Source organism: Phascolarctos cinereus, unplaced genomic scaffold (genome assembly GCF_003287225.1).
Source record: "Phascolarctos cinereus isolate Bilbo 61053 unplaced genomic scaffold, phaCin_HiC Scaffold_5;HRSCAF=322, whole genome shotgun sequence".
In the NCBI taxonomy this organism is placed as follows: Eukaryota; Metazoa; Chordata; class Mammalia; order Diprotodontia; family Phascolarctidae; genus Phascolarctos; species Phascolarctos cinereus.
In genome coordinates, this window is record NW_027555958.1 from 32695769 (window position 1) to 32707973 (window position 12205).

At 49.9% G+C, this 12205-nt stretch overlaps 1 protein-coding gene across 2 annotated transcripts in view; it reads left to right on the top strand.

Annotated features, from left to right (window-relative positions):
- Positions 1 to 11766, top strand: part of BLMH (bleomycin hydrolase) — a 48080-nt gene extending 36314 nt beyond the window's left edge. For both annotated transcript variants that reach the window (XM_020963294.2, XM_020963293.2), the window contains exon 12: positions 10737 to 11766. In XM_020963294.2, the coding sequence (XP_020818953.1) occupies positions 10737 to 10888 (152 nt within the window). In that variant the 3' untranslated portion in view covers positions 10889 to 11766. The remainder of the gene's footprint in view (positions 1 to 10736) is intronic.
- Positions 11767 to 12205: the final 439 nt, after the last annotated feature.

Below are 12205 nucleotides of genomic sequence, written 5' to 3' on the forward strand. Positions count from 1 at the left end.
TGTTTCCCCTCGGAGAGAGCTTCATCGATTTCTCCGATTGTCATGTGATTGCAAAGGTGCTTGTGGCAAGGCGTGCTGTGGATTCAGGCAGCCTGAGGCTGGAATTGGGGACCCCGCTGAGCTGCTCTTTTCTGAATGGTGGCTTCCTCTTAGATGGCTTTGCTTTCCTTTGAGGCAGCAATTAGGGGTAAGCTAGGGAGGATTACTAAGGAAGGGCCAGCATGGCTTCACGAATTTGAAAAAGCATTCACCATTCTCTGTGTGTGTGTGAGAGTGTGTGTGTGTGTGTGTGTGTGTGTGTGTGTGTGTGTGTGTGTGTGTGAGTGCACGCGCGCCTCAGGGCAGTCACTGGCTGATGGGACCCGCTGGAGGCATGGGAATAGCATTTGAAGGATGGGATTGTTTGTAGTTCATTTTTTAAGTTTTAAAAACCTTTCTGGAGGTGAATTTGAAAGGCACTCAGCTCTGCTTCCTTTGGTTTTTTCGTTCATTTCCCATCGTTGCTGATGCTTCAGTTAAGCCTCCGGTAACCTCCTGTCAGCTTCTGACCCGTCCTGAAAGGAGCCAAACACAGGCTCGTTGGGTTATGTGTCATAGAGTGAGTGATTGACTAGATGGGTTTGGGTCAGTGGGCTCATACAGCATTGGGAGCTGTGGCTCTCAGTTTGGGGGACATAAATGGTAACAGCAGAGATAGGGTTTTCTGTTTTTTCTTAATTATTTTTATTTATTTCATCTAATATTTCCCAATGACATGTGAACAGATTTTTAACAATCATTTTTTAAAATTTTGAGCTCCAGATTCTCTCCCTGCCTCTCCCCTCCTTGAGAACGTGACCAATGTGACATCAATTATACATGGAAGTTGGGCCAAACATAGTTCCCTATTAGTGAAATTGTGAAAGACAACAAACAAAACAATAACAATAACGTTTTTACAAAGCATGCTTCGGTCTGCATGCACAGCCCAGCAGTGCTGTCTCTGGGGGAGAGCATTTTCACCATGGATCAGAGATAGTGCTGCTTTCTGAGCTGGGTGACTTCATGAAGCTGTTTTTCCTTATGGTTTTCCTTTGCGTTCTGAGGTTGGCTCCCCAGCCATATGGCCAGCCCAACAAAATACAGAATTTTGGAACTAGCTTCAGGCTACTTTGCTAATCTCCTTCCCCCACCCACCCCCAGCTATTCACTCATGATGAATAAAAGTCCTGTCTCTCCCCTTACCTCATCCCTCCCTTGGGTCTCGTTCCTGCTGTTCTGCCCATAATCTTTTGTTATAAAGTCTTTAGCTCTCTAACTGGAGGTTAAACTAACATTTTGTTATTGTTCTCAAGTAACTGAAACGCCAGAGATTATGTAAAGCAAAACATTTCCTTAGGGAGCCAAAAGATAACTGGGCCTGGGGGAGGTTCAGGGAGCCACATCGAAAAGGAATTCTTCCCAGGGCCTGCTTGGTCCTTTCTGACTTACATGTAATTCGTTTACTTGGCACATTTGAGATCTTCTGAGGAGAGTCAGTGCCAGGGCATTATGTTCCCTGGGTGTGTGTTTACCATCCATAACCCTATCGTGCATTAACTGGCATGGCCCAGGAGACTACACAGGACAGTACTTCTGCAGCGGAGGCTGACCCCACTTTGTCCCTCTTCTCTTTGGGGTTTCCATCAGGTGATATTGATTGCTTCTGAAAAATTGAACCTGATCACACTCAGTGGAGGCAGGCGGATCCCACAGGCCACTGGCAAGCCACCCACCCAGCTCTCCTTGGCGGGGGCTCCTCTGAAGTTCCTGTCCAGGATCCTCTACTTGGAGCCAGCTGGCCATTCCGCCTAGGGCAGTGGCTTTGTTCTGACTTGTGTCAGGGGAGGAAGGAGGGCTTGCCTCCCTTCCCTGGCTGGGTGTCCCCTGCTGGTGATGCACATGTCCATTGCCAGCTGTGTTCTAGTGTTCCCACACTAGACACCTGCCCAAACACCCGGGCTTGTTTGCTCCCCACCTCCTTGGAGGGATTGACATTAATTCCTTGGTCTTGCGTCTGGATGATTCCAGAAGCAGATTTTCCATTTTGATGAGGAGACTGACCTTGGAGCTAGAGGTCTGCATTTTGAGAAGCAGTCTGGCTTGTTCAGTTGTGAGCTAGCTAAGCGTTTCAGGCCCAGAGCGGGGATAGCTGCTCGTGCTCAGTGAGGAGAGGTAGGTTAACAAACACAAGGGCTGCTTTTTACGCAGGAAAAAGCCCTGAGACATCAGTGAGTTACAGTTTCCTCACATGCAGAAGGTGAGTTTCTAACCACAGCCCAGCCGATGTTCATTCATTCCTGGACTGTCTCATCCTCCTTACCCCACCCCTCCACACCCCCCCCCAAACCGACCAAACAGAAGACAAAACTGCACCAAAGCCGGCCCTCTGCCCTGGAAGCCTCCTCTCTTGGTCAGTCGCTGACTTTGCCTAGGGCCGCCATTTTCAGAGGGGCCCAGCCATGTGTCTTCTCACTCAGCCCTGAACTGTCCCCAGACATCTCTCTCTCCTTCTCCTCCCTCACTTTCCAGTTCCCTTTTATGTGTTGTTCCGGAGGGTGGGGACTGTGTTACTTTGATTTGTGTCCTGGACACTTAGCACAGTGCCTAGAATGTAGTAAGCATTTTCAAAATGCTTTGTGTCTCTGTCCGTCAGCATTTTGCATAGACTGTCTCATTTGATCTTCAAAACAACCTGAATTGGGGGCTGTTCTTATTCCTGTTTACATATGAGAAAATTGAGGCACAGAAATGTTGTGACTTTCCCAGGCCTACACAGCTGATATGATTAAGGGAGGATTTGAACTCAGGTCTTCCTTACTCCATGTCCTGACCTATGATGAAAAATGTTATCTACCTCCAGAGAAAGAACTGGTAAGCAATTTGATATAGGTTATACATGTGCAATCATGCAAAACATATTTCCCTGTTAGTCATATTGTGAAAGAAAACACAGAGAGAAAAAAACCCACCAAAAAAAAGTGGAAAAAAAGTATGCTTCAATCTGCATTCAGACGCTATCAGTTTTTTCCTGGAGGTGGATAGCATTTTTTATCAGGAGTCTTTTGGAACTGTCTTGGGTCCTTGAATTGCTGAGAATAGCTGTGGTTCACACTTAATCATCATATAGTATTGCTGTCTCCTGCTTCTGCTTATCTCACTTTGCATCAGTTTGTGTAAATTTTTCCAGGTTAGTGCTTAGCACAGTGCCTTGCACCATTGGGGTGCTCAGTAAATGCTTTTTGATTGACAAATAGACTATGAGGCATCCCCTGGAAGGTAGACTCACTTGGGCAGGGCTGGGGTTCTGACGGACAAGTGCTTCTCCTCACTTTGGACGATCCCTAGTAACTCAGCAAGGAGCAGTGGAGGGGACAGTTGTTAAGGTCTAGATCTCTTCATGGTTAGGTGGGAGGGATGAGGCCCTAGACTAGGGTGGTGGCCCCATGCTAGAGAGAAGGGGACAGATGCCACCAATCCTGGAGGCTGAATTACAGAAGGAAGAGGAGGTCGTGAATTCATAGCAAGAGGGGGCAGGCTTCAGTTCCCTTCTTCCTTCATTAGTGTTCTTCATCCCAAGCTTCATAACTCACCTCTCCTCCTGGCTTTTATGCCTCTTGTCTTGCATTCTTCAATCCCATCCTGACTAGCTCTTCTCACAAGTCATCCCCTCCATTCTGGATCTTCATTGATGGTTCCCTCCAGAAAGGGAGCCTCTTGTTTTCAGTTTAAGAACTTCTGGTAAATCAAAGTTTAGTCTGGAAAGAAACTTATGTGAACCATTCAGATTTGGCTGCTTTTTGAAAAACCAGCATTCTGGTCATCTGATTGCCTCTCACTAGGCCAGTCACCGAGCATTTGGGGACAGCAGGTTCCATGCATTTGGACACAGGAGCAGGAGTCATCACGTCCTTTGTAGTACCGCTGGAACCAGACATGGAAGAACTGGAGATGGACTGGAAGCCCTGTTGGCTGACAATGAGGTGCCAAGCTTGTGACTTGTGATCCTGAGGAGTGGGCTAGTATCAGCTTGGAAGATCTTGGGTGGAGTGCCCAGAGACCTCTGGGCTTGGCTGCATGCTCTGAAATATTTTATCAGTGACTTGGATAGAGATACATGGGGCTTGCTTATCAGACAGCAGGAGGTGAAACTGGAATGTTATTCCAGATAACGGAATCAAGAGCCAAAATAATTTGAACAGGCTAGAGCTCTGGGATGGAACTTAATAGGAGTCATCGTAAGGGATTACACAAGAAAACAAGACAGCAGTTTGTCTGAAGACTATCTATTCGTGATGGACATCATCATCTTGACAAGTCAGCAGCACGCTGGGGGCGGGTGTAGGGGGCCAAGAAAGGCGAGGCCAGTCGCAGGCTGCAGTAACAGTGGCCAGGACTCAGGAGGGGAGGGGCCAAACACATCGAGAACACTGGGGTTAGTTCTGTGTGAAACATTTCAAAAAGCCTGGGAATAGCTGAAGAACGTCTAGAGCAGGGCAGCTAGCAAGGTCATGTCCTACGAGGATCAGTTCAAAGGAGCTCGGTTGTTTGAGTCGGTTAGCAAGGTTGCAGTGGATAGGGCCCTGGGCCTGGAGTCAGGAAGACCTGAGTTCAGATCCAGCCTCAGACATTTATTAGCTGTGTGATCCTGGGCAAGTCACTTAACCCCTGTGTACCTCAGTTTCCTCAACTGTAAAATGGCAGTAATGACAGCACCTACCTCACAGGTTGCTTAGCACTTAGTAGGGGCTTGATAAATGCTCGTTCCCATTCCACTTAAGGGGGCATGATTTTAGCCTTTGAGTATTTGGAGAGTTTCCAGTTAGAAGAAGGAGTAGATTTGTTCTGTTTCACCTGAGGAGGAAAACATTGGAGCAGTGGACAAAAGTCATAAGGAAGTAAGTTTAGGCATAACATAAGGAGACTCTTCCTAACAATTAGAACACTACGGAAGTAGAATCAGGATCCCCCCCGTCACCAAGGTCGTCAGGCATAGGCAGGCTGGGCATCTATCTGGCACCAGGTGGCCTAGAGACCCTCGAAGGTCCCTGCCAACTTAGGTTCCTTGGTAGTGATGACTGCTAATGCATGATGGAATCCTAAAACTGCATCGAGATCTCAGCTCTCTTGTCTGTGCGTCGATGCTGTTGTCACCCGCTGGGGCTTTTACTCGGCCTCCTATTCCTTCAGAATTCCAAGTCTGTCTATAGGTGTGACTTCATTGATTCTTACCCTAGGATTATTCCTGGCCCTTGTTTGAAGTAACTAAAGCCTTCAGGGTTAAAGCCTACAAGGCTGGTGCAGGAAAAGGCCATGGAAACCAACTATTCGCTAGTGATTTTGATTCTCGGTGCAGATGATCCCCGTGCAGAATGGAGAGTGCTGTGGGAGGGCCAGACCTTGGGGACCCCCCTTCCTGGAGGAATGGCCTCATTGAAGGCCCAACTGTCAGTGATCACTCACATTGCCCTCATTCTACTTGGCCTACCATTGATTTGTGTGCCAATTCTGGAATCTTTTTGAGGGCAGGGCATGTTCATGTTTTCATCTCTAGAACAGTGCCTTGTGTAGAGGAGACACTTAATGTTGTCAGGGCCAGGGAATGGATCTGGGTTGCGCTGTTCACCTGTAGGCTGCTCATGAGTGCAGGCTCTAACAATCACTATGAGGCTGGAAGTCCTAGTGATTTCTGGAGGTCTTGTGAGGGGGTCCTGTGCAAAGACCAGTGAGTCTTTGATGTGGTAATAAAGCCTATGGGAGGGGAGGAGGAAACCTGTGTTCTGCATTAGGTGGGGCTGCCTTCTGGCTGGAGGAGGTTTGTTGGAAGGGAAAGGAAGATTCCGATTTAGAGAGGTGATCACAGCTATTCACATCCAAGGACGCCAGAGAGGAGGCCTCTTCTTTGTCACTCATCTGACTGTTTTTGAGGCAATATTGATGGAGCTTCCTGGCCCCTCTTCTGTGAGTGTCAGGCTTTGTGACTTGAGTGGGCTGGAAGGGACCTCGTGGGTACAGATTCTGTGGAGCTGGGTAATCCTGATGCTAAGACAACATCAGCATCATCACTGGCCAGATTTTTAAAAATTCTCTGTTTAGAATATTGGGGCCATGGATGGGCCAAGGTGGGAAAATATCTTTGGAACATCCAGCAGGCATTTAAACTTGATCTCTTGGGCCCCAGGGTCCCAGGGGAGCGCCCTTGAGGAAGGGGGGCTGTGATGTGACGTAAAGAACATTGAGGGGGTGTATGGGCTGTCAGACAGGTGATTAGCGAAAAGAGAAGCTGGATTCAGCACGTCTAAAACTGAACACCTTGTTCCTCCCCCTGAACTCTCCCCTCTTCCAGACATCCCTGTTTCTGTGGAAGGAAATAGCATCCTTCCAGTGTCTCGGCATTATGGTCTTGGTGTTATCTTGGACCTCTCGTGGCCCCTCACCCCGCATAGCCAAGCGGGTGTTCACTGCCCATCTCTGCTCCCACGGCCACCACTCTGGGGGCAGGCCCTCCTTACCTTTTGCCTGTATTACTGCAGCAGCCTCCCTGTTGGTCTCCCTACCTGCCCCTCACCACTTTTAGGCTGTTCAGTATCCCCAAAGTCATTTCCCTTCACCATAGATCTGACCACGTGACTCCCCACCCAGCCAGCCCTGGTGGCCTCGTATTGCCTGGAGAATGAAGTGCGCTATCTGGGCTCCGCTTTTAGAACCCTTCCCAGCCTGACCCCACCTAGCTGACGGCCCCTTCCTCACAGCCACAGGCCATCCCCACCTCAGGCCTCCCTCCGCCTGTCCTCAGCTGCAGGAGCCTTGTCTTTGATGACTTTGTCTGGGCGTGTAGATAACAATAGACGTGCATTTCTTAACTTTGTGAAGTAAATACTTGTTGTCTCTACCATTAGAATGTAGGCTGGTTGTGAGTTTGCTTCTTGGCTTTGTACCCTGGGGCCTCACACGGTGTTGCTGATTGGCTCCTTAGCAGACTCCAGACTCTCCAGTCTTTGTGTGCAAGCTCCACCAGGTTGGAGTAAGGGGGCCATGTGAAGACACAAACAGGGAAGCTTTGGGGCAAAGAACTTCCTTACCATATGATGGGAGGTGGGAGACTAATGTAAAAACACACAGCTGAGGGTGGTTTCTTATGGTTGAAAAACTCCCGCTCTGCTGAGGAGCGATGAATAATAATTCCTCTTGGGAGAACATAACTCAGGAAGACTTCACGGATGAAGGGAACTTTGAGGAAGTCTTTGAGGGCAGGGAGGAACATGAATTAATGGAGAGGAAAGGGAATGGGCCAAGAATGATAAAACAGCTGCAGAGCCTTGTTATTCTTGGTATGTTAATTATACTTTGGGGTCAAGTTAAGGGAGTGAGATTAGGGAATAACACGGCACTGCCATCCGTGGGGCTTTTGAGGAGTGATAACAAACAGACCTTTCCTGAAACAATACAAGGGCAGGGAGAGGTTGGGGGTCAGAGGGAGGCCATTGAGTTTTGTTAGGAAAATAGGACTCTGCTTAACGTCTGAATGCCTGGCCTTCCTGGACTGTGCGGATGTCAGGGATCTAAGGAGGAGAGAGTGGGTTCTAGGACCAGTGCTGGGTAATGAGAACAAAGCAGTGGTGCGTGATAGTGTTCTCATGTGATTGGCCTCCCCGGCCCCCTCCCCCCAGAGATCCAGCAGCCGACCCTCATGGGTTTGTCTCCTAGATGCTGGGTTTGTATTTGACCAAGGGAACAAGCCCATTTGCTGCTCAAACTCTGTTATGATTTGAAGACAAAAAAAACCTCACCCATTCTCAGCCAAGACAAGCAGCTCCCTCTTCCAGCATTGTTCTCCCTCATGTGCCTGGTGCCAGGCTGGGACCCAGGGTAATCTTCCTCAGCAGGGGCAGACTCTGCATTCCATTGTCCCCACCACCAGCCGGATCCGGGTGTTTACATTGATGGGGAAGGCTCTCCTTAGATCTCGGTCCAAAAGGCATGCACGCTGTGATGTTCTGGTTCTCTTCATCATCCTTCCTGCTTTTCAGCTCCTCCTTCTCCCCCAATGCAAACACACACACACACATAGATGGAGACAGAGAGAGTGTATTTTCATTCAAAAAGTGCATAAAACATTTTCTAGGTAGAAACTCCTTAGTAATGTCTCTCCCAAGGCATTGTGGGACGCCTGGAAAGAAAGCTAGATTCAGACTCAGTGTACCTGGGTTCAGACATTGCTTTGGATGCTTATTACTGCCTCTGTGACCCTGGATCAGTCAGTTAACATCTCTGGGCCTCAGTTTTCTCATCTGTAAAATGAGGGGGTTGGCCTCAGTGGCTTCAGGAGTTACTGCTAGCCCTGCAAATCTATGTGCTTATCAACTCGGCAGAGATTTGTTAACCAGACTGTTAAATCACTGAGAAATACCCAAAAGAGCCAAGAAAGCATGGGGGGGGGAGCTCTAACAGCTAAATGATGTATTTTTCTACTTACTCTGTTGGGTTTCGTTTCCTCTGAAGGTTTCCTCGACTCTCTGCTGTCAGGACTCTGCCTGACAACTCATATTTATATGGCTGATATTTCTGTATGCTTGTAGTTAGCCTCATTAATATGCCTCTTCCCTCAGCATGGGGGCAGCTAGGTGACTCAGTGGACAGAGCAAGCACAGGGCCTAGAGTCAGGAAGATCTGAGTACAGATCTGGCCTCAAACACTTAGCTGTGTGACCCTGGTCAAGTCACTTCACCCTGTTTGCCTTACTGCGCTGGAGAAGGAAATGGCACACAGCTCCGGGATCTTTGCCAGGAAGACCCCATGGACAGTCTAGTCTGTTCCACAGGGTGGTGAAGAGTCAGTTGTGGCTGAACAGCAGCAGACGAACCTTTGGCATAGACGATTCCGGCTGGGCCTTTTCTGGTTCAGGAGCTCGCTTGATGGACCCTTCCCTGCTTCATACAAAATGTGAGACCATTCATTCTGTCTGTCTCCTTTAAAGGCCTGGCCGTTTGCTGATTTCTGTGTCTCTACGTTTTTTAATTTGATTACAGAGACAAAATGTTATGTTAACAGGCCATATTAGAAACTTACACCAAAGGAGGTGTGACTCGTCCTCCAGGCTCGGAGAGCTCCCCTGGGGACTGGACCCTGGGCTGCGGTGGTTCTGGAGTCAGAACACCCAGCCCCAGCTTTGCTGCCCTGCCTGCTGTGGCACGGCATGCCCTCAGCTTTCAGACATGGTGATCCTGATCAGCTCAGTCAAACTCCAAGACACCACATGTCAACAGTTAGAGCAGTCACGGGTTCATTATCCGCTCAGGGCACAATTACTTGGCGGCGACCCTGTCTGGGAGGCTTCACTGAGCCCCAAAGAACTCATATCCTGCAGAGACACTCGGCAAGCAGGCCCTCCAAGAGGCAGATCGCCACTGATAGGAGTTCTAATTTATAAGCCCATAATCTGATAGCTTGCTTTTGAAAGGAGATGGGGTAGGGAGATACTTAGTGTCCATATTCCTTGGGCATTTGGGGAAGATTTATTTGCTCGTGTGATGATAATATTTTATAAGGACACAGGACTTTATTACACAAACCCGATGTAGCCCCTCACCTGCCCCAGCCGCCCCCCTTCCTGCCAAGAGCAGGCTTGAACATTGATTTACTCTGAATTCAGGCCTGTAGAAGGATGACTCATGTCTCGACTGGTATATTTGGTAGTGCTTTGCCATCTTCAGAAGCAGGCCTGCATCTGGAGGGCGGGGCCCATGCAAGATTCCTGAGATGTGCTTTTTGAAAAGTCTCCATCCCTGGTCCTGAACTGGGCTGGGCCCTAGTACCCTGACCCTGAGCAGGCCGGAGCTTTCGGAGGCAGCAACAGCGTTCCCTTCCAGGACAGGGGATGCTCTAATTTCTCCACCTCTTTGAGCAAGGAGGCGAGGTCACTAGGGGAGAGGGGAAAGCTCCGAGCACTAGCTCACGCGTTTCCTCCGAGGATAGACTTGTCGTGCTGTGTCAGTCTGAGTGTCTTGCCATCCATCTGAAAGGAACGGTAGAATAGGCACCGCTGACCTCGCAAAAGCCTATGCAGCTTGGAGGCCCCTCCTGGTGGGGCCCCTCACCCAGAGCCCCCCCAACAGCCCAGGGCCAGCGTGGGTGCTGAGCCCACCCCGGTCACGATGCTGTTGCTGCCTGCTTTTCCCCCTTGGGCCCCTGCAGCATTGACAGGTGGCCTGTAAGAGTGGGGTCTTCCTCGTCCCTTTGAAGTGACTGCAGGCAGTGCATTCTGGTGCTTCCGTTCTGCGTTTAGGACAGGTACCCTCTCATTTCCTAAGTGGAGCCGAGGCTGCTTAGTCTTCCTGGTGGCAAGCTGGGCTGAGCAGGTCAGAGCCAGAAGGCCCTGGGGCGTCTGGCCACACTTGGCTGTCACATTGTCAGGCCTGTGGAGTCAGGCAGGCTGAGCAGCAGCTCTTTCTTCATCGTGTTTCCCTACAGAGTCTGTTACAAGGGAAAGCTGGGGCCTCTGGGAGCTTGTTCTGTCCTGGCAGAGCCCCACCAGAAGCAGTGTTTGGTGACAGCAAAAAAGCCCTGGCTCTCAATCCCACCTGGGGCTGGGGCTGCTCCTGCCCCACAGGATGTACACTTCCTGGGGCTCCGCCATGCCCCTGCCTCGCGCCCACATGCTCCCTTTTGGGCCCTGGCCCCCAGCTCAGGCTCACATGTGTCTTCACTCTCCCCTGCAGGCTACCTGTGCATGACAGACCAGTGGTTCTCCGAGTACGTGTATGAGGTGGTCGTGGACAAGAAGCACGTGCCTGAGGATGTGCTCGCCGTCCTGAAGCAGGAGCCCATTGTGCTTCCGGCCTGGGACCCCATGGGGGCTTTGGCCAAATGACTCCCACGATCTCCAATTCTCACTTCCTCGAGCATGACCGGAAGTCCTGGGGGCCTGAAGCCAAAGTGGAGGAGGTGACGGGGATGTTGCCAGGCCTAGTCAGACTCCTGGGTTGCTGAGCCCCTTGCTCCCGGAGCCTCTTGGGGAACTGTGCTTTCTGCTGTACTGTGGCATCCAAACACTCTCATTTCAGACAGGCTACTCTTTAAAAATGAAAAGACCAGGTCATACGGTTTCCTCTCCTCAACCCCAGTCACTCGGGCTCTGCCTGATTCAGAGGGAGGGGGGAGGGGGAAAAAACCTCTTAGTATTTTAATCAAACTGAAAAAAAAAATTGAGCTCCGTAGAACAGAGAAAGACCTTTAGGATGTAGGGGGTGGAGAAGGTTGGGCTGCTTTCCCCCATTGCCCATGGTTCTCAGGTTTCAGAAGGAAAATGTCACCGTAGGATTGAAGCCCGCAGAGCTGCATGCTGCTTGACCAATGATGGAGACTCTGCCACTCTGGTTGCTGAATTTCACCTTTTCCATTGTAGCTTTATCTGCCTCTACCAGCATGGGATGGGGATGAGGACAGGAGGGCACTGAGCTCCTGCTTCCCATGGCTTAGGGGAGAGGAGAGGACATGCCACCACCTGCTAAAATCCCATCCGAGTTGGGGCTCAGGAAGGTGAGGTGAGACAGTGACCAAAATCATATCATGACCTGAATTTAAAAAAAAAATAGGGGACTCTCTAGCAAATGGTGTCATTTTAAACTTCTGCATCTGGAGGGGGGCAGGGCAGGGGCGAAGCAGAGGGGTGGCGGGCTGGGGCTGCGTTCTTTCAGACAACTAGATGGTGCTGTGAAGCTTTTGAATAAAACATTTTCCTAAATGAGACTTCTGGATGTGTTTGGTCTATACTGGTGAGCTAGTGGGAGGCTCCAGGTGCATCCCCTAGGGACAGTCTCCTGAAGGACCATTCCCCCCTTTCCCTGTCCAGGATGCAGGCCCATGACTGGTGGCACTGGTGGTGACCCCACTTTGAGGCGTGTGTGCTTTCCTTTTAGTAGAAGTGAACTTCAAGAAAAAACTCAAGGCTTCTGCAGTGGCTGTCTGGGGAACTGGACCGAAGGGTACCTGTCCCCCTAACCCAGGGTTCTTGTTTGTGTTGTGGGAACCTTGGGCAGACAGTCAGGCAAAATCTCTAGACCCTTTCTCCCAATCTTGTTTTTAAATGAATAGAATTCAGGATTGCCAAGGTTCCTGGAGGGCCAGGACCATATCTAAGGGTTTCTCCTCTGTTTCTTGCCTCAAGAATTCACTAAGTCAGTGTTTA